The sequence below is a fragment of the Acromyrmex echinatior genome, chromosome 11, assembly GCF_024713525.1.
Source record: "Acromyrmex echinatior isolate Ae372 chromosome 11, ASM2471352v2, whole genome shotgun sequence".
Taxonomy (NCBI): Eukaryota; Metazoa; Arthropoda; class Insecta; order Hymenoptera; family Formicidae; genus Acromyrmex; species Acromyrmex echinatior.
Genome location: NC_141862.1, coordinates 12,108,281 through 12,132,206, shown reverse-complemented (window position 1 = coordinate 12,132,206; position 23,926 = coordinate 12,108,281). Strand labels below are relative to the sequence as shown.

General features: G+C 37.3%; 1 protein-coding gene and 1 long non-coding RNA gene across 5 annotated transcripts in view; both read left to right on the top strand.

The window, feature by feature from the left end:
• The window catches only part of MICAL-like (protein), an 80,213-nt gene that overhangs the window by 54,569 nt on the left and 1,718 nt on the right, over positions 1-23,926 (top strand). For 3 of the 4 annotated variants that reach the window (XM_087411125.1, XM_011053070.2, XM_087411126.1), the window contains exons 2-7: positions 422-709; positions 7,497-7,675; positions 11,758-11,846; positions 21,846-22,157; positions 22,238-23,556; positions 23,634-23,859. In XM_087411125.1, coding sequence (XP_087267251.1) covers positions 558-709; positions 7,497-7,675; positions 11,758-11,846; positions 21,846-22,157; positions 22,238-23,556; positions 23,634-23,859 — 2,277 coding nt within the window. In that variant the 5' untranslated portion in view covers positions 422-557. Of the gene's footprint in view, positions 1-421; positions 710-7,496; positions 7,676-11,757; positions 11,847-17,600; positions 17,655-21,845; positions 22,158-22,237; positions 23,557-23,633; positions 23,860-23,926 lie in introns of those variants that run through there. The other variant, XM_087411127.1, reaches the window with a different exon arrangement.
• Positions 716-4,049, top strand: LOC147908159 (uncharacterized). The gene is made up of 2 exons (XR_015546646.1): positions 716-1,501; positions 2,241-4,049. It is a non-coding gene; the product is annotated as an uncharacterized LOC147908159 (long non-coding RNA).

The window sequence follows — 23,926 nt, the reverse complement described above, 5'->3', positions numbered from 1 at the left end:
TTAAAAATAACGAATTGTAGAGATTTGGTTTTAAACGATTCTCGTTTATTTCTATTAATGTAGTTCAATTTTAATTTCAGTTTAACCAACTCTTTAACTTTTTCTAGTTCTAAGAATTTTTGACTCGAAAAAAACTTTGCAAATCGAACTGTCAATTTATGTTAACCACACGATCAGTAATATTATCAGTATTTGTTAGTACTAACAGTATTGTTGACCGTGTAGGGTCATCTTTAGATTCTTCAGCAAAATTGCTCTTTCAGGTGTAGAAACGGGTATTAAGCGATTTTGTCGGTTGAGTTAATCGGAGTTTGGCTAAAGGCCCTAAAGTTGCCTTTAGGGTTAATTTAATATTCTGATTATCTTTGCACATTGTAGCTGCGGACCTATTTACATGTGAAAATTTCTTTCTCTTTTTCAGAAGCCGAAGTATTATTGAAAAGCCGAATTAACGATATAGAGACCATAGAGGAGTAGGCCGAGTGAAAGAGAGGTAATCGCCGTTAGAGGAAGTCTCTCGCAAAGTGCAAAAGAGGAAAAAGGAAGCCGTAAGCACGATGGGTGAGAGACGTGGTACGAAGGCGCTGGAGCTTTGGTGCCGTCGGATAACCGACGGTTATCCGGGTGTAAACGTGCAAAACATGACCACCTCCTGGAGAGATGGGCTCGCCTTCTGCGCCATGATTCATCACTTTCGGCCGGACCTCATGTAAGTTTATAGCGAATGTGTAACCGCCGTTGTAACACGGTAAATATCTCAGAAAGATATCACATTACACAGATAACGATGCCAAATCGTTTTGCCGTTTATCGAACGAATATGCTGCTCTCTCTCGAGCTGCAGTATTCCGTGGGAACCATCGATTCCAATGGGCCGATCATGTGTGTCTTAGAAGTGCGATTTAATCCACACATTGCTCGATTCTTGGCGCGACTTCAAATTGTCCTCGTTAAGCCGATTGTCTCATAAATTAAGTGAGAAAGAATTCTCAAGTACTCGCGTCGTCCGACTTGCCGCTTCATCTTAATTATACGTAAATTAAGTAAGAGAGCTTGGACTCTCACGCGTCTCGTCCTCTGGCTCGTCGATCATATCTCATCTTAATTATGTGCAGTCCGTTGATTTTCGAGAAAATTCTTTATTCAATGTGCATATTTCGACACGATTATTTCATCTTGGTACTATTATAGATATTAGATATTAAATGCAATAAGGTGTAACAAAAAAAAATTGAAGAATCCACGGTATCTGTGCATTAATACTCGAGGAATTATTAAGATATCCGAGAATCTCTGGTGATCCCAAAGATGCAAAGAACTGGAGATTTCTGAGGCATCTCCGACAGATTGTCTCCTTCATAGTAATCCCAGGATTTCGCGTCGCCGGCGCTCGGCGACGAAGGAAGGTCCTTCTAAAAATAGAAGTTCAGTGAATTGAGGATCGATAAAGTAACAGCAGCCTGCACCCATCACACGAAGGATGTGCCTCGATGTTTTATAGGTGATAACGAAATGCAGTCGGAATTGTGTCGCGTTATGCAATGTGAGATCGGTGACACTGTATTCCGTGATTTTCGCTTGGAACATATTCTATGTTCGACCGTTTAGTGTCTTCGAAACATTTTTCTTCAAATTACAGTCGGTCGATGATACGTTTTAACCCAGTTGCATATTGCATAACGCAGCCCAATGTATTACAGAATGTAACCTGCTTTTTTTACTGGTCAAACGATACTGACACACACACACACACACACACACACACACACACACACACACACACACATACACAATTTGCATTCCTTCACCGAATAATAAAGTTGATTTCAATTTTCGGTTTTATTTTTTGAAAATCGAGAATAATAATCTTGAGGTGTTAATGTTGATAATCGAGATGCTTGTTTTTTCTTCCGCATATTCTTTTTGGCGGATAAACTAGGGTAAAAAAAAACTGGACAACATCGCGAACGTCGCAGAGATTTGTCTTCAATTATTCATGAAAACTAACGACAACACCTCTAGCTTTCCTGGCGGCTGTCCAAATAAATATCGCTTGGTAGTCGAAAACATCTGATAATTATTGCAATCATTCAATACGTTAACGCGAGCGAATAAACAGCGCGAGCAGAATACATTTGTACACGTTGCCAAAGAATTTTGCGAGAAAATAGTTCATGTAAATCACGTGATCAATTTTACAATAAGTTTAATAATTTTATTTACGTCTCGAAATGTTGCAGATAAACCGCAAAGTAATTTGTGGATTGGATCGTTGCCCGTCATATATCATGATAAGATGTGTCCTGTTACAGATTAAGTGGCTTTTTTAAGAGGAATGCGCTCTTATCGAAACAAGAGAGCTCGACCTTCCTTTATCGTCTATCTACAAAAAGCCTCTTCATCTTGGTTTTTATCGATTTTTATTCTATTCTTTCGAATTTCTATCGAAAGTAGAATTAGATAAGTATTATCGCAGTTTGATAGACGCAATATAGACGTCTTTATCTATTTATAATTATAATATAATATTATAATATTTATAATTGAGTGAAACACATCGTTTTAAAAAGTATATATTAAAATTTATACTTTTCAAAAAAGTGTATCCTTAAGAATAGCAAGCAACGCCCTTTTTGTAAGGAAAAATGTTTGTTTGTATGAGAATTTCTCTTAGAACTTCGCTCCAATAGTCAAGGTCTCTCACGACGATGGGTATTCGCTTTTTATCGCGGACGAAGGATCGTTGCGAAGCTATTCTTCATTTTTCCTCCTCTTATTGTCTCGGTCAGTCCAGCAAAATCAACTCGGACGTAACGGCGGAGGCAATAAAACGGCGAGAAGTTTTCTTTTATTACTTTCCGTTCTCGCGGTTGAAACGAAATTTTCTCCTTTTCTCGCTTCCTTCTTCGTCTTCTCATAGCGAACTTTGAAACTTTTAGAGTTACTTTAACTTTCGACAAAAGACAAAGAGATTCCATGTCGCGATGCGCATAATGTTTCTTGATGGTTATTGTCGTAAGTAGATCTGCGTACAAAGCGATTGAAAATTAAGGAGATTGCGACTCGATCGACCTTTATTGTCGAGAAGCTGAATTGAAGAATCGGGTGAGAATAACCCGGAAGAGTATCACGTGAGAATATCTCGATCTCCGACGAGAAACACGAGTGAAAGTGAAACTGACAGGTGTGCCTAACCGATCGCAGAATAATCACGTGGCACGAGACCTTTGCGCCTTTGGTGAAATTCGTGAAGTTACGTTAATTCTGTAGATGCGCGCGTTAAAACGTGGAGCAAAAGGATAAGAGGCGCGAGAATTTATGATCATAACGTGGTGCTGTTGCGGTTTGAACTTTCGCTCGCTCGCAGCATCATTGCGTTCAAAGATGGTTAATGCCGTGATATGCAACTCTGCTATCTTTATACGTTCTATTGGTTTCATTCGTTCAGTCGTGCGATTACTCATCCGATGTATAACGTTTTTCCATCGGCTCTTCCTTCTGCCCGTCGTAATTTCACGAAAGGGGTTTTGCGAGAGATATACGTAGGATTATCACAAATCAGGGAAATCAAGGAAGTGTTAGGCAAATTGAAAAAAAACGGGAAAAGTTAGGGGATTTTGCAAAATTTTCTAGAAAATAAAAATTCTTGACTTTAAAAAAATTTAGTATATCATATTTACGCAGTTTTGAAATATTACCAACTTAATAGTTAAAAACATAAAACACATATATTGATATTTACACTTTAAACAAACTATTGTATAATATAATCTAAAGATATCTAAAGATTTATAGAGATTACTTATTTTATTTGATATTAATTTTATAAACAAACATTTTTTAAATAATAACTAAAATCTTTTAACTAAAATTTTTTATATAAATATTTTAAGTACTAAAAATGACTTGTGCAAAGTTTCATTAAGATTCACCAATTAGTTTATAACAAATAAATATTTTGTTTATTAACTGAACAATTAATATCTGTATCTCAATGTAACTTTACATAAATATTTTTTAATTTATAAAGTACTATATAAAAAAATTAAGATTTTTATCATTATTTTATAATACAATACATTTTCATATATTTCTATTAGAGTACAATTTAAAAAAATACTACTTTTTATTGAAATAATTTTTGATTCAGATAGTCAAACTCTCTAATTTTTTTATATTACTTTTAAATACAATTTAGAATAATCTGTAATTTTTTCAAGTAATTCTTAACGTATTGCATTTGCCAACCTCCTTAAATGCAAGCAGTGTCAACACTCAGCAATATTAATAGTAAATAATATTGCTATTTTAAATTGCTCTGTACATTTAATAATTTCTAAATCAGAATGAAAGTACAAAAACTTTTAAAATATTAAAAGTATCAAGGAAAAATTATGTGTCTGAGGATAAGACATTTGTGACAACTCTGATACGACGGTTAACGCCAAATGGTGTGCGCACGTGGAAGTATCACCAATAAAGCCGAAAGACGAGTCAATTCGTGTGTCTTTTTTTGCAGCAGCGATAGGAAAAGATGAGGACGAGAAGAAGAGAATAAAAGGGGTGTGGCACCGATCTGGTGAAACTCTGACTCATCATGACCTCGTCCCAGACGACCGCCCGTCGTCCATCAGATCCCGAATTTATCGCGAGTCAGGAGCTTACCGTAGAAAGTTATTGGAGAAGGAACATTGACGACGATATGATGTTCCGTTGTATATAATCGATAACGTTCTCTCTATAGATACGACCGAGAGAAATGATCGCGCGAATGATTCTTGATATATCTCCTAGAATTTCACGCTGTTTCGATTCTTAATAATTACGATGCAATTTCGAAATACTGGAATTTCTGACATATGCACAATGCACGTTTGCGAAGAATGAGTGACGCGTCGATTTTACGCTCTAAATAAATCGTAACAAAAGTTTAACATCCGCACAAGCTTTGCTATCGCGCTATCAATCGGGCAACCGAATTCGAACATCGAACAGGTGCTCATCTTTCGACCTAGAATTTCAAGTATTACTTCAATCGCCGAGCAATATGCGGTCTGTGCATATCGATTCACCTAAAAGTGGAACATTCGTCGCCTGACGTATAGACAGTTGCGAAAAAAAATAGGCATCAATGCGCCATAACAAAAGTAGATAGATATGATTCTATATATAATTTTATAATCGATTGTAAATTACAAAGGAAAACTGTTCGAGATGAAAGTGTAATATTATATTTTTGGAATGCTTTGATTTTCTAGTTTACGCGATTTTTCAAGGACACTGGAATTTTTTTTTCAAGACTGAGTCATCTCTTTGAATCTCTTTATAGATCCTGAGAAAATTTCGTCGACAATGTTGCAATTTTATTTCGACAGGTCTACTGTTTTGCAATTACAGCGTTAACTTGGTTATTATCAATCAGTCATTTGAATCGACCCTGAGACGGTAGAGCACCTAGACGGAAACAATCAAGCTTTAATATGGATTATTTCCGTTTAATCAAAATTTCATTACATTCTCATTTTCTTTCTTCATAAATAATGCATGTCTCAATGAATGGCCCGTTTGGTAACCGAGTCAAATACGTGGCACACGTGCGAGATGAATTACACATTCGTGGCACCTTTTCAGTCATGCGAAAATTTAACTTCGTTACGTTTCCGATGTAATCTGCTAGAGACGCCTACGTATTTCTGGTATATTTTGTCATACAGACTGTTTTATTATACGACGAACCTACTGGTATTAAATGATAAAAAATAAAAATGAACACCCCAAATATATCTCTAAGCTTTTGCTGTAAAGATCTACTAAGAGTTTCTTACAAAACATTATCAAACTGTCACATATCATCAAACTCCCACATGAGTACTTTTAGTGCTACGAAGGATATCGAGTCGTATTTTATTTCAGGCCGAGTGCGCTGCAGCATATCGTTAGTTACGATGCCAATGGCAGCCACAATTCGGTTACATAAAGTCCGTATCAGACTAAAGATTCAGAATTTGATCAAAGCAAAGTTTACTAAACTTTATTGTTTCCTTTCTTCTTATTAATTAATTTCAATCTTTGATACTGACTTAAGACATTTATATTTGATATCTTGGTGAAGAGCGAGAAAGAAAACTATGTTTTTGATAAACTTCTCAGAAGAAGAAATCCAAGGAAGTGATATGAAGGGAATGAGAACTAAGGGATGGACTCTATCGTACGAGCCAAAACACAAACTTGAGTGTATATATAACACTTAAAAAAAAGACCAAATTGTCGATCCGTGTGGAATTAGCTCCCTAACTTTTAAAAAAATTAACTTTCTATAGCTTATTCGATTTCTCATTGTTTGCACGTGTATACACATTTCGAATTTTTTTTGCACCCTTCTGATCAAAAAGTTATTAAAAAAAATAGTTATAAGGAACTGCCAACCACGATCAAATTAGATTTAACTAGTCTTAATTGATGTAGATTTTCGTTTGCATATTTCGAAACAAGTCGATTTTTCGTTTGCATACCATCAATTAAAAAGTTATTTGAAGAGTTTTTGCAATAACGTGGATCCAGATGCGATGAACGCTAAAGTCACGTTATCCTTTTTTTAATTAAGTTGTTGCAAGAAGAAGATAACGTGACTTTAGCGTTCACCGTATCTGGATAACGGTATTGCAAAAACTCTTTAAATTAACAATTAAAGTTTCGAGGACGGTCGACTCAGGTAGATACGTTTGAATATAGAAACTTTTTAACTAAATATGTGCAATCGAAAAATCGACTTGTTTCGGAACGTACAAACGAAAATTTATCGATTGAGACTAATTAAATCTAATTTGGTCGTAATTGGGGAGCTAGCCCCTCTTTTTTTAAATTATTTTTTTAATAACTTTTTTACCAGAAATGTGCAAAAGCTGGGCAATTGAATGACAGAAAGTTAATTTTTGAAAAGTTGGGGGCCAACTTCACACAGGTATTTTTTGATGTTTATAAGACAATATTAAAATCCCGAAGGGTATAATATACACCCTGTACATTTCGATATACAACACTGCATTCCGATTTGAATAATTGAAAAAATTACAAGCACATGTCAGAAAAATGTCAGAGTCGCTTGTAAAAATTATGAATTTTGTTATTTTGAAATTGTTTCGATATTCAACATCCGTTGCTTATTTTCGTTTATTAAGAGTAACGGATTTCGCGCGACTGTTCTTTCTTTAAAGACCAGGCATATTTAACGTGTCGTTTACGAATCACATATTTAGCAGCGGTGGTTATTTATACTTGCTCCTAATGAAAAAAAAGCGATTCTCACCATACCACGCCCACGAGTAATCAGCAGTCTGATTTATTCAACAAATCCTTTTTACACATTCGACGTTTTATCGAGTGGCCTTCGGAGGGAATAAATGTGGCCGAGGGATTGCGCCGAAGTAACCGCTAGTAGAAGATTAATACTGTTTAGCGAAAGATAAAAAAAAACTTAGGTCGCTTTTTTGTTACAGCGACTTCAACAGCCTGAACAAGGACGATGTATACAGAAACAACGAGCTGGCTTTTAGAACAGCCGAGCAACATCTTGGAATTCCTGCACTCCTAGACGCTGAAGACATGGCGTCCTGCATGGTGCCCGATCGATTGTCCATTCTCACCTACCTCTCGCAATTTTATCAAACTTTCGGAGGTTAGTATCTCATCGCGATATTTCTTAGTGGAAAGCCAAAGTTGGTTTTCTGAAAGAAAGTAACATTCGCATTTAGAATCGTCTCACAATCAGACGTCTTATTACGCGAACAGCAAACATTCTCTGGCTCTTGGAATGCGTTGAAAGATTTAATTAAATTCCTCGATTCGCTTGCTCACCATTACTGTATTAAATCCCCGAAATTGAAATAATTCAAGCAGTCCTGACGTCGACTGCTGCATTTGCCAGCCTCATTTTCTTTTTCGAAAGATGTCTGACCCAAATAAGCACGTCGCGAATAGTCTGAAGAATACATGACGATTCTAGTGCCAGTTTTTGTTTCCAATCTTAACTATCGACCATTCTTTTCATTGTTCTTCCCTAGATGTCTCTATCGGACACAATCCTGTTGAAAAGCTGGAGATTTTTTCTTAAAGGAACATTTTTGTTTATATTTGTCGATCATCGCAGCGTCTCTTTTATTTAATGCAAATTTTGCGAAAAGAAACTTGTATGCATACTTAGCTTGCGTAATTCACTTTTCCTTCGTTGCGAAGATCAATATTTATATGATTTTTATTAGAACAACGATAAAGAGAGAGAGAGAGAGCAAGTAAATTTGATTTACACGTATTAAAATTTTTCTCGAGCAAACGAGACTTCGCGGTCATGTCTCTAATATTATTACACTGCGATTTCGAGGAGCACGGACTGCGAGAAAAAGTGTTTTATCGGCACACACACCACGTTCGTTTTTAAGCTGAAATCAGGCGAGTCCGATCGACAGGCGTGACGTTCGAAACGTCGCAACGCATTAATGTCTCGCATGCTCGACACGATCACACAGCCCGTTACTAAATGGGCCAAATAGGCCGCGCCGATCGGGCTCGTGTCAGCGATTGGTTTCTAGCTTTCTCCTCTTCACAGACCGGCGTATCTCTCGCAATTGTCCCTTCGATTAATATCAAGCGTATGACGTCTGTCGCGGAAGTTGCGCTATACGAGCCGAGGTCGGTATTTGCTTTGACAAACGCGAAATGCGGAGCACAGATCATTTTGAAATTTCAAGTTAATTTTTCTTCTCGATCAACGTTTCACGACGTGAACATCGACGTGATATCTCGATGAAATTTCTTTCGTCCCGTTTAACTTCGGTACACGATAAATATATCGCAGTTCTAGATCTCTTCGCACTTCTCATAAGCGACGCAGTGGTGGCCGTCTTATTTTTTGGCGAGAGAACTTCTGTCGAATGTTTAATTCGTCGTTTTTATCAGTTCCCTAATGGGCTCTGATTATCAGAAGCTCAATTAGTCGGCTGTCCGATTGCGAGGCTACAGGCTTTGAAAATTTGAGTAGCCACTTGTTGAGCCGCCGCAAGATTTGCATTCCTTTTTCCGCGGCTCTTTTTCATCGTTCTCATCTCGATCGGAAAATAACTGCCGCGCGGCATCGACCGTTTACGTTATCGTTTACAACCACTTGTTGAACGGACGTTATTACGTCGTCTGCGTTGTTACAAAATTTTCGCTCTCCTTTACAGCCAACGAGTTGTCTTAGGAATTACACATTTTGATGAATGTGTTTGCCAAGCACAATATTTAATTTTTTCAACGTGTACCTAGATGTCGTTGTGTTTTATGCCCGCAATTATTGAAAGTATTAAATTTTTTTCACGCGGGAATAATATTTATTTAACTCTTTATCATCAATATTGGACTTAATAATAATAATAATAATAGTAATAATAATAATATAATAATAATTTTGTTGAAATATAGTAACAATGAAGAAAACTTTAAGGTGATTTTTTATTGTGATTTCTAATAGATTTAAATAAAAAAAAAAGTAAAATACAGTTCTACGATAAAGTAAAAACTAGTTATTAAAATCTTCACAAGTACGTAGAATTTTTTCAGATTTTGTGTAATCTGGAGCATTAAAAAAAATCTGCACTAAAATCCAAAGGTTGTAGGTTTAAATTTGACTCCTTACAACTCCTTTTAAATGAGATTTGTTATAATTCGTTATTTTATTATATTTCTTGCTTCAAAATATGATACTATTTCAGCGCCATTATAGTGGTTTTCCATGTACAAGTTAACGATTCGATTTTCTCGTGTCATTTATATTAAAGCGCCAATCTCGACATTAAAACCGCTGAAACTTTTGAGAGTTAAACTTTAACGGTAAATTGGAAGAATATTTCATATTATATCGCAATCCTTTTTCCTTACCGGTCTGCATCGAGAAGATTGGCGTGAACTATTCGATTTTCAGCTCCCGGCTTCGCGCTCGCTTTGAAACCCGGCGGCGTTTCGTTACGCAAAGTGTCGATGTTATAACGTGCCTCTCCGCGTCGTGATCTCTAATCTTTTCTCCACGATCCCTCTGCTCCCTTCTGCAATCAGCGGCTCGCAGTTGCGAGAATAGGGAAGCGCGCGATTTGCTGGGGATATCATTTGAGTATTGACGCTCTACGCGTCGCTAGAGATGAGATATCCGTGGTAATCTATTAAAAGTCCATCTTTTTCCTCCCCAGGCTCCTCTAATCACGGCTGGAATTCCAGCCTCCCGTAGATTAACCGTACCGTTAACCTTTGAACGACGGTTAATCCTGATCGAGTAGGAAGATGATCCTTTCCTCAGTTGCACCGTAAATGCCCGCCCGGCTACGAATTAACGCGATCGTGAGGACCTATACCGTTCCTGAAATCACCACCTGCAACGAGGAAATTGCCACATTGCTCAGTAGTCGACGTCCTGTCCGCTTTATAGCTACATTAGACCGCGCTCTCGCGGTCGGGATTAGACTCGGGCGCTTCTCTCGGGACGAATGATAGCGTTGGACGTTTGTCTTGTGTTAGCATGGCGAGTAAGCGGAAGATGGAGGTACACTTATCGAATCTTGCTACTACAGAGGATACTTTCCGCTGCTCGTACTTGCATAGCCGTCGCGCTCAGCGGTATCGGGCCGCGCCATAATAAAACGAAAGAATTGAAACTGAGATAAATGAGCTTCCTCGAGGTGAAGCCTTGGTTATTATAATCCGTATTTCGCATTTCCTGGTCGCTAACACGAGGAAGAGACTATACGCGGAAAAATGTCACGTGAATTTACACTTTGGATCACGCAGGTTGATCGACACCGATGTAAATGAACGATTTTATGCAAACACGCCAGTTGGATAACTCTTCTTCGTACTGCGTTGTAAAAAAAAAAGAATCAATATTGTCATTCAGAACAGAAGCGTATTTCCGCTACCATTCGCCCCAGCTACAATAGCGATACTTCCAACTCTTCGTTCATAAATATTCACCCTACGAAGGAAAGACGTTCCATAAACCATGTCGACATTTCTTCGAGACAATTGAAACGGAACAGCTACCTCCATACTAAATTTCTGGTTTAACCCTAATTGATCACTGGGGGTTACTGTGACCCCACCAAAAATTTTGACTAAATTTTCACCAACTTAAATTTCGAAATAATGCCTGATGCTCTATTTACCAGTAATTTGAGTCTCTAACTACATTACCATGGCGGTTGGCATGGCGTTAGATTATTTTTTTTTAAATCACTCTTCAAAATAAATATTTTTTTTGAAACGCCCGCTATTGCAATAATTTTTTTATCAAAGTGCAGCATCTGAAGACTTTATCTTTAAAATTTTACGCAAAAATATTAAAAAAGTTATGACTTTTTAATTTTAAAAAAGTCAACTTTTCACTAGACTTTCATTTATGAATTTTTTTGACTATTTTAAAGTAATTAAAAGTAATTAATTCAGCAAAAAACCAATGTGAATACATATTTTAAAGTTCAAAGAACGTCTATTTTTTTTATCCTATACCTATGAAAACAGTTATTTAAATGTGCTGGGGTCATGTTGATCCCGTGTGATCATTACGTGATTTTCACGAAGTGTAATCATCGAGGGTTAATAAAAGCAGTTTTGTATGCTGTAATGTTTGTTTTATAATGTTATCCATATTTCCTAATGCAAATTATCAATTTAATAATGAAATGAAAACAACAGTTAATTAAAGGGGATTGAAGAAAATGTTGTGTTTTATTGTAGGATCTTCACCCAGCCGTCTGGCGACAAACAGAACAACCGAAAATGCCGACGGCAGAATCGCCCCTGTTCCAGAATCTCCTAAACAAAAGGTACACATCATTGATTCTGATTACAACACGATCAATCAATCGATCGTTCGCTCGATCGAGGCAGACACGCTTTTTATAACTTTCTTTGCCCGACTTCCTTCAATGAACGTTATTTTGTAATTTTATATCCATAGTAGTTTCATAACAATTACGAATTTGGACCGATGATAATAAATCAAATTAAATAAGAGAAATTTTATATTCGGTCAAAGCGAATCTTAGTGCTTCAATATTTCTGCGTGAATTTGTACATCTAATTCTGCAAACAGCACGCCAAAGTCTTTTTCAATCTGAAATGAGCAGAGCCAGAGTAATAATTAATAATATCACTTATTAAATCGACAGTAATTTAATAATTTTTTAATGCTAATAAGTATCATCATAAGAATATTAATACTTAATTTGATGTTAATGAGAATCTGAAACCCGCGAATAATTTATATTACGATAAATATTTTCTTAACCGAGATTCGAAGTCAAATCTCCCATATTTCATGCGGGCATTCTTACTATTTGATTACCGAGGTACAGGATTATTTGCAGAATCAGATATGTATATAAATTTACACAGATATATTTACGCACTAAAATCCACTTGGAGCAAATTAGAGGATTTTTCTTATTTAAGTAGTTTCATAAGTTTCGCTTGGAAGCTTCTCTCAAGCTTTTTCATAGCGGAGAACTGTCGTGCCGCGTAACACGTTGAGTGATATTCCTCGTTAACTTACGCAATTGCGAGTCACTTTTATATGAAAGCATGCGTACTTTACCATACGTACTTACGCAATTATTCTTGCAAATCGTTTTATCCTGTTGCGCGTTTATCTTGCATACGAATGTGTGATATCGTGAATTAATAGTGATCAGACTTTGTGAGTAACATGTTTACGGCTTCAACGTCACTCAACGTGTTAATCGATTATTTTCTCTCCTCTTCTCCTTTCTTTATTTTTTTTTCTCCTCTCTCTCTAATCATGTATCGTGTATTCGTTCCGAGACCAGTCGATCCACTTTGCTGTTCATTTTCAGACGCGTTGTTCCGAAAGAATCGAATTCGAATTTTCCCCGTTGCTAAATCGCTGCGGAGAATCTCGAGGAAAACCCTCGAGCGATGGATCGCCCGTTCATGCGCGGTTTACCTTGACACCAGCATCGTCCCGCGTTGCAACAAGCCAACAACAAATGCCATCACCGTTGCGTTTGCGTAATCACGCGCGCATTATCGACACATACGCGCGTTCCCCTTTTTTCATCCTTTATATAGTTTTATATACTGGGTGATTCAGGAGGAAAGGTCAATATTCTGGGAAGTTACAGCATATTTTAAGCAAAAATGTTCATACACCGAGAACAAATTTATTAAATTTTACATATTTCTTTGAATAATACTAAGTAAACGTGTACTTATAGTAAATATATATTTACTTAATAAGAAATGATAGTTAAATTAATGGTTTTTGTATTAAATAAATAAATATATGTTTGCATTTAGTAAATATTTACTTGGAACTATTTAAAGAAATATTTATTAAAATGTTGTATTCTTTTCAGTGTCGAATTAATTTGAAATTCTAGTTGAAGAATTAATTCTTCAAAAAAAATCGAGATAATAATCGGAATTCTGATTAATATAAAGGCGCCTCCAGACGATATGACCAACATATGTCAACATTAGCAAATCCTACACATACATTACGTACATAATTATCCATATTGAACGTAGTAAATATTTAGCGAATGTATGCAAAGTTGGCGTACATTGATTATATCATTTGAAGGTACCTCAGAATCTTTTGGTCATCATTTTTAATCAAACACTTTTCTCAATGTATAAACATGTGTCCTAACATGTATTCTAAACGATTTTCAAGATAATTTGAATTTAACACGTAATATTGTCAATATTGCACTATACGATCCGGAATCACGTAAACAAACGTCAACAGTAGTCTTCAACAGCAGCAATAACATTATTATCACAGAAGCCATAAACATACAGCATATTTGCATATTTAATATTTATGAATATTTGCATATTTAATATTTATGAATATTTGCGTCATTTTTAATATTTCTATATTTCCAGGAAGAGAATATCCACGGATCAAATCTTATGCGTGGAATCAGAACGTGGATATTATCTCGCTGAACGGAGTAAACAATGTTACAATAACACAATAGTTAAATGCAAACAGAAACATTAATTAAATTCAAATTATCTTCGAAATTATTCGAAATAGAACTCATGTTTATACACTCTTAGAAATGCTTCCTTTACATGTAAATGAAGCTTGTGATTATGAACGAAATTAAAAGTAATGAGTTTAACTGAAATTTAAATTACAGTTATTATTTAAATGTAATGAACATGTACATTAAACTTCATGTACAAATATACTTTTCAGTTATAAATACATTTAACTTAAAAGTATATTAAATTTCATGAAATTGTTAACAGTGTATAAACATTTTTGCTTAAAATGACCGATACTACTTCAAAATTGATCTTTTTTTGTCAATCACCCTATATGTATAAAATATATTTTTATGTATTATATATGTATATTTATGTATATATATATATATATATATTTTTTTTTTATTATATTCACCCTTTTTCCATTATCTCATTTGATGACCGGTCGAAGATGAGAACGTAGGCGGGAAGAATAGATCTGACGTTTGTCCACACGATCGCACACACGTAGCAACACACGCGCACCCTGCACGAACGATCGACTATATTTTTGTGTCGACTGCATTTTAGGATCTATCAGTTTTATGTGTCTGAGAAAATTGATAACGTAATAGATGGACGTAGTGTTATGTAATACGGAACTATACGTGCTGTTTGCGCTTATACGTAGATACTTTGCACTTTTGGCTAACGCCTTCTGCAAACGATTAATTGCGATCGCTCGTCGATGTTTCTAAATGTGTTAGTTTTCTATGTGCAAAACTTGTTGTCCTCGTGCAATACGAAAGTTTGTAATGTCTATTTTATTTGTTCGTTTGTGCCGCTTCAAAATGAAACTTTTGTGCGGCACTTTTCTTTTTCAGGCTCTCGTGCGACGAAAGTCCCAAAGCCAGATCGTTGCGGTCTCGTTAACTGGTTCGCGAACTCTTCCGCTTAGAAAATGACTCTGAGAAATACGCCGAAGGTCACGGAGTGAAGAAACGCGCGGTTGGCGTGCACGGTATCTGTCCCGGGGATCCATTTAGCCGGTGATTTCGTGGCCAACAATGATCGCTTCTATCAGTCATGTCGGCCTTCGTGATCCCGATTCCGGACTCTTCCTCGTACTTACTGATGTCCGCTATTGCTACCTAGACCGATACGTCCTTAATAAGCGGTCGGGAGAACATTTGCATTCGCCAACGGCAGCGAGTACACGAGAGAGGAGTATCGCGCGTCGGTGGATTTCGGTCGAGCGAATTGCGGGAAAACGGGACTGTAAGAAAAAGTCCAATTTTTGCATTATAGTTCCAATAATACTGATAGTTATCCACTCTCCCGAAACTGTTCCGTACTCGCACGCAAGCAAACGTTGAGATAGTTGTGAGCAAGTAGTTACCGTTGTTTCGAAATGAGGCGTAGTTCGCTCGCAAATTTCTTCAAGGTCCCGTCGACAACTGACGGTATTCCCGACGTTATTTCCGAGCAACGGTGAAGTCTGCGGAACGACGTGTCTCGGTAGGAGCCTACCAGGACTCTGGAAATGTTGCTTGAAGTAGAAGTCACGCGAACGTAGGTCAGATTCTGTTACGAAGTTGTGACAATTTTAATGACAAGACAGCGAGACTAGCTTAAGCGAAGTTTGCGTGCCGACGGATCTGAAAGCAATGTGTTCAACAGGAAAAGCAATTTTACAACTGTTGTAATATGTATTCTTTAATATAAGCATTATATAAGCTCCGGTTTAATTCCGAAATACAATAGCTTTAAGCTATAAGGTTTTGACAATCACAGTCGAATGTAAGGAGAATAATTGACTATGATTAGTTGAAAGAGATTTTTTACGTCTTAAGGCTTGTTACACTTATTATATTTTAGGACGTATAGATATTTAAATCCAGTAAGGAACTAAGGTCAATATTAAAGAATTTATAATATTTATTTTTTTTTTAATATTATTTTATATATATTTTATAATATTATTTTGTATTTATTTTATTTTTTGGAGGATTTAAAACATCATATAGTTTTCAATATAATATATTATAGGACCGTATATGTATATATAACACAAACTATAGAAATCAATGTCTTAAACGGTCTAACTGGATCTTAAATGCTTGTATGATCTGTGTGAATTTATATACTACGTATGTAGTCCTTTGAAACGCGCCGAAATGATTGTTCAGTCTAGAAACGCTAACTTTACTGAACTACCACAGTAATATCACCAGTTAAATTGACTAGCAATTTAATAATTTGATGCATCTTTTTCGCATCTTCGAACAATCTTAATAATGCTGAGCATTAAAATCTATAAATAATTAATTCTTATTGGGAAAGATATTACCGCGGTCGGGAGTCAAACTCACATCTCTTGGCAGAACCCGAAACTACAATTTTCTACATAATTTTTATCATGTTGGGATTAACAACTATAGGTTTTAATTCCTATTCCGCTATAAATGTGCTGATATAAACACCAGGTTTTAAATCTATATCACACTGGCGTTAAACCATTTCGAAATCCACTGTTGCAAAGCTGCTTTTTCTGCTGAACGCAGTCAATGGCGCGACATATATTACGAAATCGACATATATTCCGGTTGTTTTCGAGATACCGCGTACGTATCAAGTTCGTACTAATCGCTTTTATCGCGGACTTCGTCCGCTCGCTTCGAAGCTCGACTCAATGCCGCAATTTCCTCGTTCGAGGATCCGTCAGTCAGTCTGCCTGGTGCTTCACGCCACAGCTGATCTCGCAAAGTTACCGAAAGCAAAGAACATTGTTTTAACGAGTTTTTTTAATTTCCGGCCCGGTTCGTCGAAAAGGAACGAAGGAACGAATCGTGCGTACGACGTGGAATATCCGTTCTCGCGTGGGTTGAATTTCGTTCATTACGATTCGCATAATCGCTTGCCATAGTTAAAGCTGACACGCGTGAGTCACACGGCATAAACCCACGGATAGGCTTATGCAAGACAACGTGGACTATCCATCTTGTTCGTATGAAACGAAAGAAATCAAATTGAATAAGAGAAACCCTATATTCAATCAAAGTGGATCTTAGTGTTTAAATATTTCGAAAAAATTATATATGTACATATCCAAATTTGCAAAACCGATATCTCGCCGAAATCTTCTTCGGACTTGAAACGCAATCATGAACGGGACTAGAGTAGTAATATCACGTATTAAATTGACGAGCAATTTAATAATTTCGATGCTAACAAGCGTCTTAGAAGGATATTAATAATTTGATGTTAATCTAAGCATGTTAAGAATTGTAAATAATTTATTGCGAAAAGAAAACATTATCTCAACCGGGATTTAAACCCGGATCTCCCAGGAAAAAACAATTGTTCTCTCTAAAAACTATTCGGTGAGCTTATCCCAGGTTCAAAATGAGATAAGAATTAATGACGGAAACGAATGTGTTGCACGTAGCGTAAGTATTACGTCTAACTGACCGATCCGCGTGTCAAATCGAAGTTCCCCGCGAAATGTCGCTCGTCGTCGCACCGAAAACGTTTGTGTCAAATCCCCATCTCTCATCGTTTATATTTTTGTTCTCCAGGAGGAAAGCTTGGACTTAATGGGGCAATATAAACCTGAAATATTCTGCTAGAAGGTAATTTCGCTTTGTCGTTATTGTTTTTGCTTGCCTATGGTTGATCGTTGTTGGGTAACTGCATGCTGGCATGCACACACACAAACACATACAGCGCGATCACTGGATAACACACGGTGTGATTTGGAAAAGACGGGAGATTTACATCCGTTGGATTATTTTTTTTTCCCCCCCTTCCTTTGAGGACGAAAAAGAAACGTAAAAGTAGAAGTAGCAGTCAGACTGGATTCCAAAAGGAGGCGGAAGAAAAAAGAAGTAAGTTTGCGAAGCTCACGCAGGCTCTACTTGACTTTGCACGGGGAACGTCTTATTACTACTCGTAGAAATTGTTACGTTTTCCTCGTGTCATGCTAGCTAACGACACTGATGACGTTATTCACCATACATTTTACGTTCTTTTTTATTTTTTTTTATTTCTGTAACATAATGCTCGGAGATGCGGATTGTCGTCTCGTCCCCAGTCGACGGGATCTGTTTGCGCTTCCTTCTCGCTGGAGAACAAATTTGTGCGGCGCGAACTGTTTGACGGGGAGCAGCCGTGAAAGCATTGCGAATTTCAACGAAGTTGCAGATACGAATCGTCGTCGCGGAAGTCCCGTCACGTTTCCCGCGACCGAAGACTACCGTCGCTTTGTCAGAATAAACGGTCCGTACAATTATATACGGACACATTGCATTCTTATGGCTTCGCTCGCGCTAAAGTACCGGCCGAAAGAAATCGATTCGGGAAACGATCGATCGATCACCGTCAATCTGTCGACGACGACACCTCGCGCTATTCCAGAAATCCAGAATTGTCGCCCGTCGATCTTGCCACAGCCTCACCAGAGAGTGGCTTGCGATCGCGAGCCTTCGACCGATGAATTCCAACCCTGGAAACGACCATCCGGGAACGTCCGTCGTAATATCCGTGGTACATATAATTCCGGACGAGAATGAAGAGATTCATAACCCGTGACTCTCGCGCGCGTCTAATTGCAAGCTGAAAGCTCGATCACCTCGTCAACAGTCGCATTTATTTCATTCGCAAGTATACGTGCGTGTCTATACGTGACAAAGCCGAGTGAACGCTGAGGAAGGTAATTAATCACGAACGGCGACTCGCCGGAGCGCGACGTTCTATTTATATGTCATTGCCATTCGTTGCGTGTACTCGATGCATGCGCACGCACTCACGCAATAGAAATCGGACGCGCGGTCAGCAGCCTCTCTATCGCGAGTTCCACGCAGTTGGATCGTCACATACGTGTCGTTTCCCATTGTGCTACGCAGGAACGGTGAGGGAACGTCGAAAATTCGCTCTCGGTTTCATTCTGTCGAGACAAAGGCTTTTAATTAAGGAGATTAACTCTCACGCACATCAGTAATTCTATAGCGTGTACGGTGCGCGAAGTTCGAGAGAGATAGATAGAAAGAGAGAGAGAGAGAGAGAAAGAGAGATAGTACATTTATTGATGTTCTAGGGCAAGCCCTCTAAGAATAATCTTACAATTGTAAAAGCAAAGTGGAAATGGCGAAAAAAATATGTACAAAAATAAACTAATAATTAAGAAAAAATTAAGTATTTTATAAAAAGATATAAATGTTAAAAAGAGAAGAAAAACAATAATATATATAAAAAAAATATGATGAAAAGCGAATTTCAAAATAGAGAAACTCAGAGAAAATGATTAAATCGAGGCTAGAAAAAAAGAATATTTTGATAATCATGTACAGTATTGCATAACAAACGTAAGTTGAGGAAAAAGGAAAGAGAGAGAAAGAGAGAGAGAGAGAGAGAGAGAGAGAGAGAGAGAGAGAGAGAGAGAGAGAAGCGCGACGAGAGGAATAACACGATTTTCACGAAGCCACAAACGATACGTCGTCGACAGTATCGCATCGACGACGAGCAAACGCGGTTATACATAATAACGTTGCGCTTATCACCAATGAAATTAATTAATCACACACACTTAACGCTCGAAAATCGATACTTGTACGCGACATTTATACCGCTGCGAAATCCTCGATGTAAGATGCCGTGACGATCAGTGTTTCGGTAACAGCAGTTTTTCCGATGAATTTCATTCTTAAATAGTCGCGATTCACTTTACGAATGCACTTGTACATTTATCAATACTCGATAACCTTGGTATAACGTTACGTTTAATAATTTATTTATGGTAATTGATATATCTACGATAACGTAATGTTTATTTAAGTAATAGGGAATAGAAAGCGATGAAGATAGTGAAGCGAATTTTTTTTGTTGTACTCCCGCGATCGATCGTCGCTTTATTTAACCGCCTATGGAAAACTCATGCACGTGGCGTCGATGAAAGTTTAATGGAAGATCGATCTTGCGGTTAGCAACCTATCATCCGTGCAATTTTACAGCGAGAAGAATTAGCGTACGGACTTCAATCCTCGAAAGTATGACGCGACGAAAGATACTCGAAGATACGTACACAGTAAACAGTTTTGTATTAAATTTAATTTTTTGAACATTTTACATGTACCAAACCGTCCCTCTAAATTTTTGTGTTAATTTAACATAAGATGAATATAGAACATAAGATGTTAGAAAGTAACACAAATATTATGTAAAAAAATTAACACAAGAAGCGTAAAACTTTGACACAATTTAAAAACAAATTCTATGTTAAATTGGTACATTTATAAATGTTAAACTGAAATTTAATTTAAACTGAAATTAGATGCTATTTTTACATTTTAATTTAAGCGATACCTTTGTGATATTTAATATGTATAACATGTAGATTTAATAGATATTTACTGTTACAAAGAGAAAATAACACAATCTAACTTTTTACATATAAAATATATAACTAGTTGTACAGAACATATTTCCTCAGTAAAATTAACATTTATAATATTGTATTTTAAATCAACATTTTATTCATTTATTCTTATAATTTGTTTTTTTTAAACTACATTATTTTTATGTTATTTGTTTATTTATAAATTGTGTTATTTTCACATTGAAAAATGTTAAATTTTAATTTAACACAAAATATTTAAATAACACAATCACATTATATTAAATTAAAACTCGGATATGTTAAAAATTCAACACAAAAATTTTAACTAGTATTCGTTTTAACATAAATACAAAATGTTTTTTACTATGTAGTTTGATTATAATTTGTCGCTTTTTAATTAAATCAGTTCTCCTTCACGAGTCTCATCTATACATATAGTGCACAATAAATAAATTGGTAATAAATTCTTCATAATTACTACGTGTCTACATGTAGGAGAGAGAGAGAAAGAGAAAGAAAGAAAGAAGAGAGATTTCTTTAGATCTTTTACATTATACATTGAATCAAATTCTGTCATATAATATCAAAATAATGTTCAATAAAACGTCATCGTATATTGAAATATCGTAAAAATTCAATATATGTATCTCCGAATGTTTCTAGCACAAAGAATTTCACAGAATCTTTTTACGTTCTTACGTCAATACTTCGCAAGTTCAAAAGGGAATTCTAGAAAGAATATTCGACACGCAATCGCCATCCTTTTCAATCCCAGTTTCCGACGAATGATGCGCATTTCATTTTTCCGCGACAAAGATTTGACGCCATTCTTTTCTTATCCCCTTCGCAAAGCAAACGTTCTCATTATTACAGCTGCATGATATACGTAACGTAGCACGCTCTGTATAGAAGTCACACACCGATCCGATGCATTATTATTGGATTCACCGGACACTAGATGTTTACAACGATAATACAAGAGATGTATGGCCGGCCGCTATTGTGGAAATTCGCTAGCTGTGTAAAAGACCCGACACACAAGTAGCTCGATATCCAATGGCTTGTTACAAATGCGCGACCTACAATTTGCCAATATTTATCTCCAGCTGTACGCTTTTCCGACCGACAGAGAAAAACGATTTCCGCAATAGAATGATAACGTTGTCAAAAATTTCGCGCCATGTAAAAATTCATGCATTTTAACAATATTTATGACAATATCGCTTTAATTTCGTAGTAATTACAAGCGTACGCGAAAACTAATAAACTAATTTATATAGAGTGAGATTGTTCGAGTCTCCGATTAAATGGATGATGGTAGTGATAGTGGTGATGGTGTTTGCATAAAATCACGCGCATCTTACTATGCTAGAAATAATGGACAAAAGAAAAATAACAATGCCTCGATATGTTCGACCTGATAACGCAGGTGGGGTCGCGTCTGGGGATGCGGAGGGATCCGTGCGCCGCATGCGGGTTACCGGTCTTCCTGGCGGAGAAGCTGCTGATAGCGCGCGCTCCTTATCACCGTACCTGCTTCCGGTGCGCCCGCTGCTGCAACCAGCTGACGCCGGGCAATTATTACGAGACCGAGGAAGGCCAGTACTGTTGCGAGACGTGTCCGGACGAAGAGGAGACTGACAGCGTGCGCCACAAGTACGCCGAGTCGACGATGTCCGACACGGAAAGAGAGAAGAATGAACCGAGATCGCTTAGCGACGAGGAGAAAACGGAAAGAAAGGTCAGTTTTTGTGTTTTAAATTTGAATAAGTATTCGCGCTGAAGATAAGTTAATTGTTTGAAGCTTTGTTGTGTATGCAGAGTGTACTGGAGAACGTAGCGGTACCTGATTTGATTTCTCATACATCGCAAATGCGCAAGAATTTCATGACCAGTCATCTTCTTTCCGAGAAGTTCGAATCTACCGCAAAGGATACACTTGCGAGCACGAAAAGCGACTTGGATCATCAGGATCGTCAGGAAACAAACAGCAGGATCGACTCGGCATTCCCAGACGACGACGAGAATGAGGAGGATGAGGAGGATGAGGAGGAGGAGGAGGAGGAATCCCACAGCTCCGTAACGGATTCCCCAGATATGGAGGAGTCCAACATTGAGCAATACGATGTACATAGCGCGTTAAATAGCTTAGATATTAGGAGCGACAAGGATCAGCGATCGACTGCCATTTCATTCCATGACATAGGTAAGCAGAGAAGAGATGATAATACCAAAGAGTCGCCAGGATGCGCCGGTGAACGTGCCAATCCCGAAACAAGATTGTCATTGGTTCAGAAGAGACTTCAAATGTTTGAGAGTCGGGACAAAAGGGATCACGTCGATGGAACGGATCAAAGTAAGAAAAGAATTCCAGTGGCTCAGGATATCACAATGGTTCAAGGCGACTCCTGGGACCTGTCACCGGATGTTCTCCCAATGAATGAGGAAGAACGACCGGAAAAGAGGCTCGAGGAAGACTCAATAATTAAAAATACTGATAAACATAAAGACAGTTTCGAGAATGTCGGCAAACAGCAAAAAGAAGATTCGAAGGTTACAAATAGCGAAGAGAACTTTTCGAAAGACTTTGTACGAGTGAATAACGAAGATCATCTTAATAAAGATAAACCGCACGAGAATAGCGCAAAAGTTCGAAGTATTGAAAGACCAAAAGACAATTTTACGAAGATCGAGAATGAACGAATCGAAAACAATAAGATGGATGAAGAGCATTACGAGAATGCCATGGGAAGCAGCGTGCTGACCGCGAAAGGCATTAATTTAAGTGACAATGAAAATTATCCAGAAGACTTGAATCCCTTCAAGAGCGACGAAGAAGACAACGCCGCAGAGGAGAGTAAACCACGGACTGTGATAAACAGTTCTAAAAGCAATAAAGGGTCGACTAATCCATTCGATAGCGAAGATGAGGATATCGAAGAGCCAGAACCGCCAAAACCGGCGATAAGAAATAAACCGGAGAATCGAGGAACGTCTGTGACAAAGCGGGTCCTCGCGGCGCCACAAATTAATCTTAATCCATTTTGGAGCGACGAGGAAGAGGAACACGGTAGCGACGAGGAAAACCGAGATAGAACATCACCTGGAAATGTGCCTGTACCAAAACCGCGTACCATCAAGTACGTTTTACTTTATTTCAGCAAATGTATGCAAGAATATCGCGATAATTTTTTTTATTATTATTATATGTGCACAGGACTACTCCCGAAGTAAATGTTGTACGGAGAGTCGACTTAGATCGTGGAGGCTTGTACGCGTCTAATAGTTCCTTAACCAGCTCCGAATCAACTACAACTCCCGGTGGAACGTATAGGAAGAAAAAACCTGCGCCGCAGCCACCGGTCGCGAAAGAATTATTTCCGTCTAATCAGCACGAATCTCCTATACTCAAATCGCATAATAGCACATTACCCTCGTATCACGTAAGATGATCGTTTCTATTTTTAAATATAATTATTTTTAGTTTATCATCTTAGATTTAACACTAAA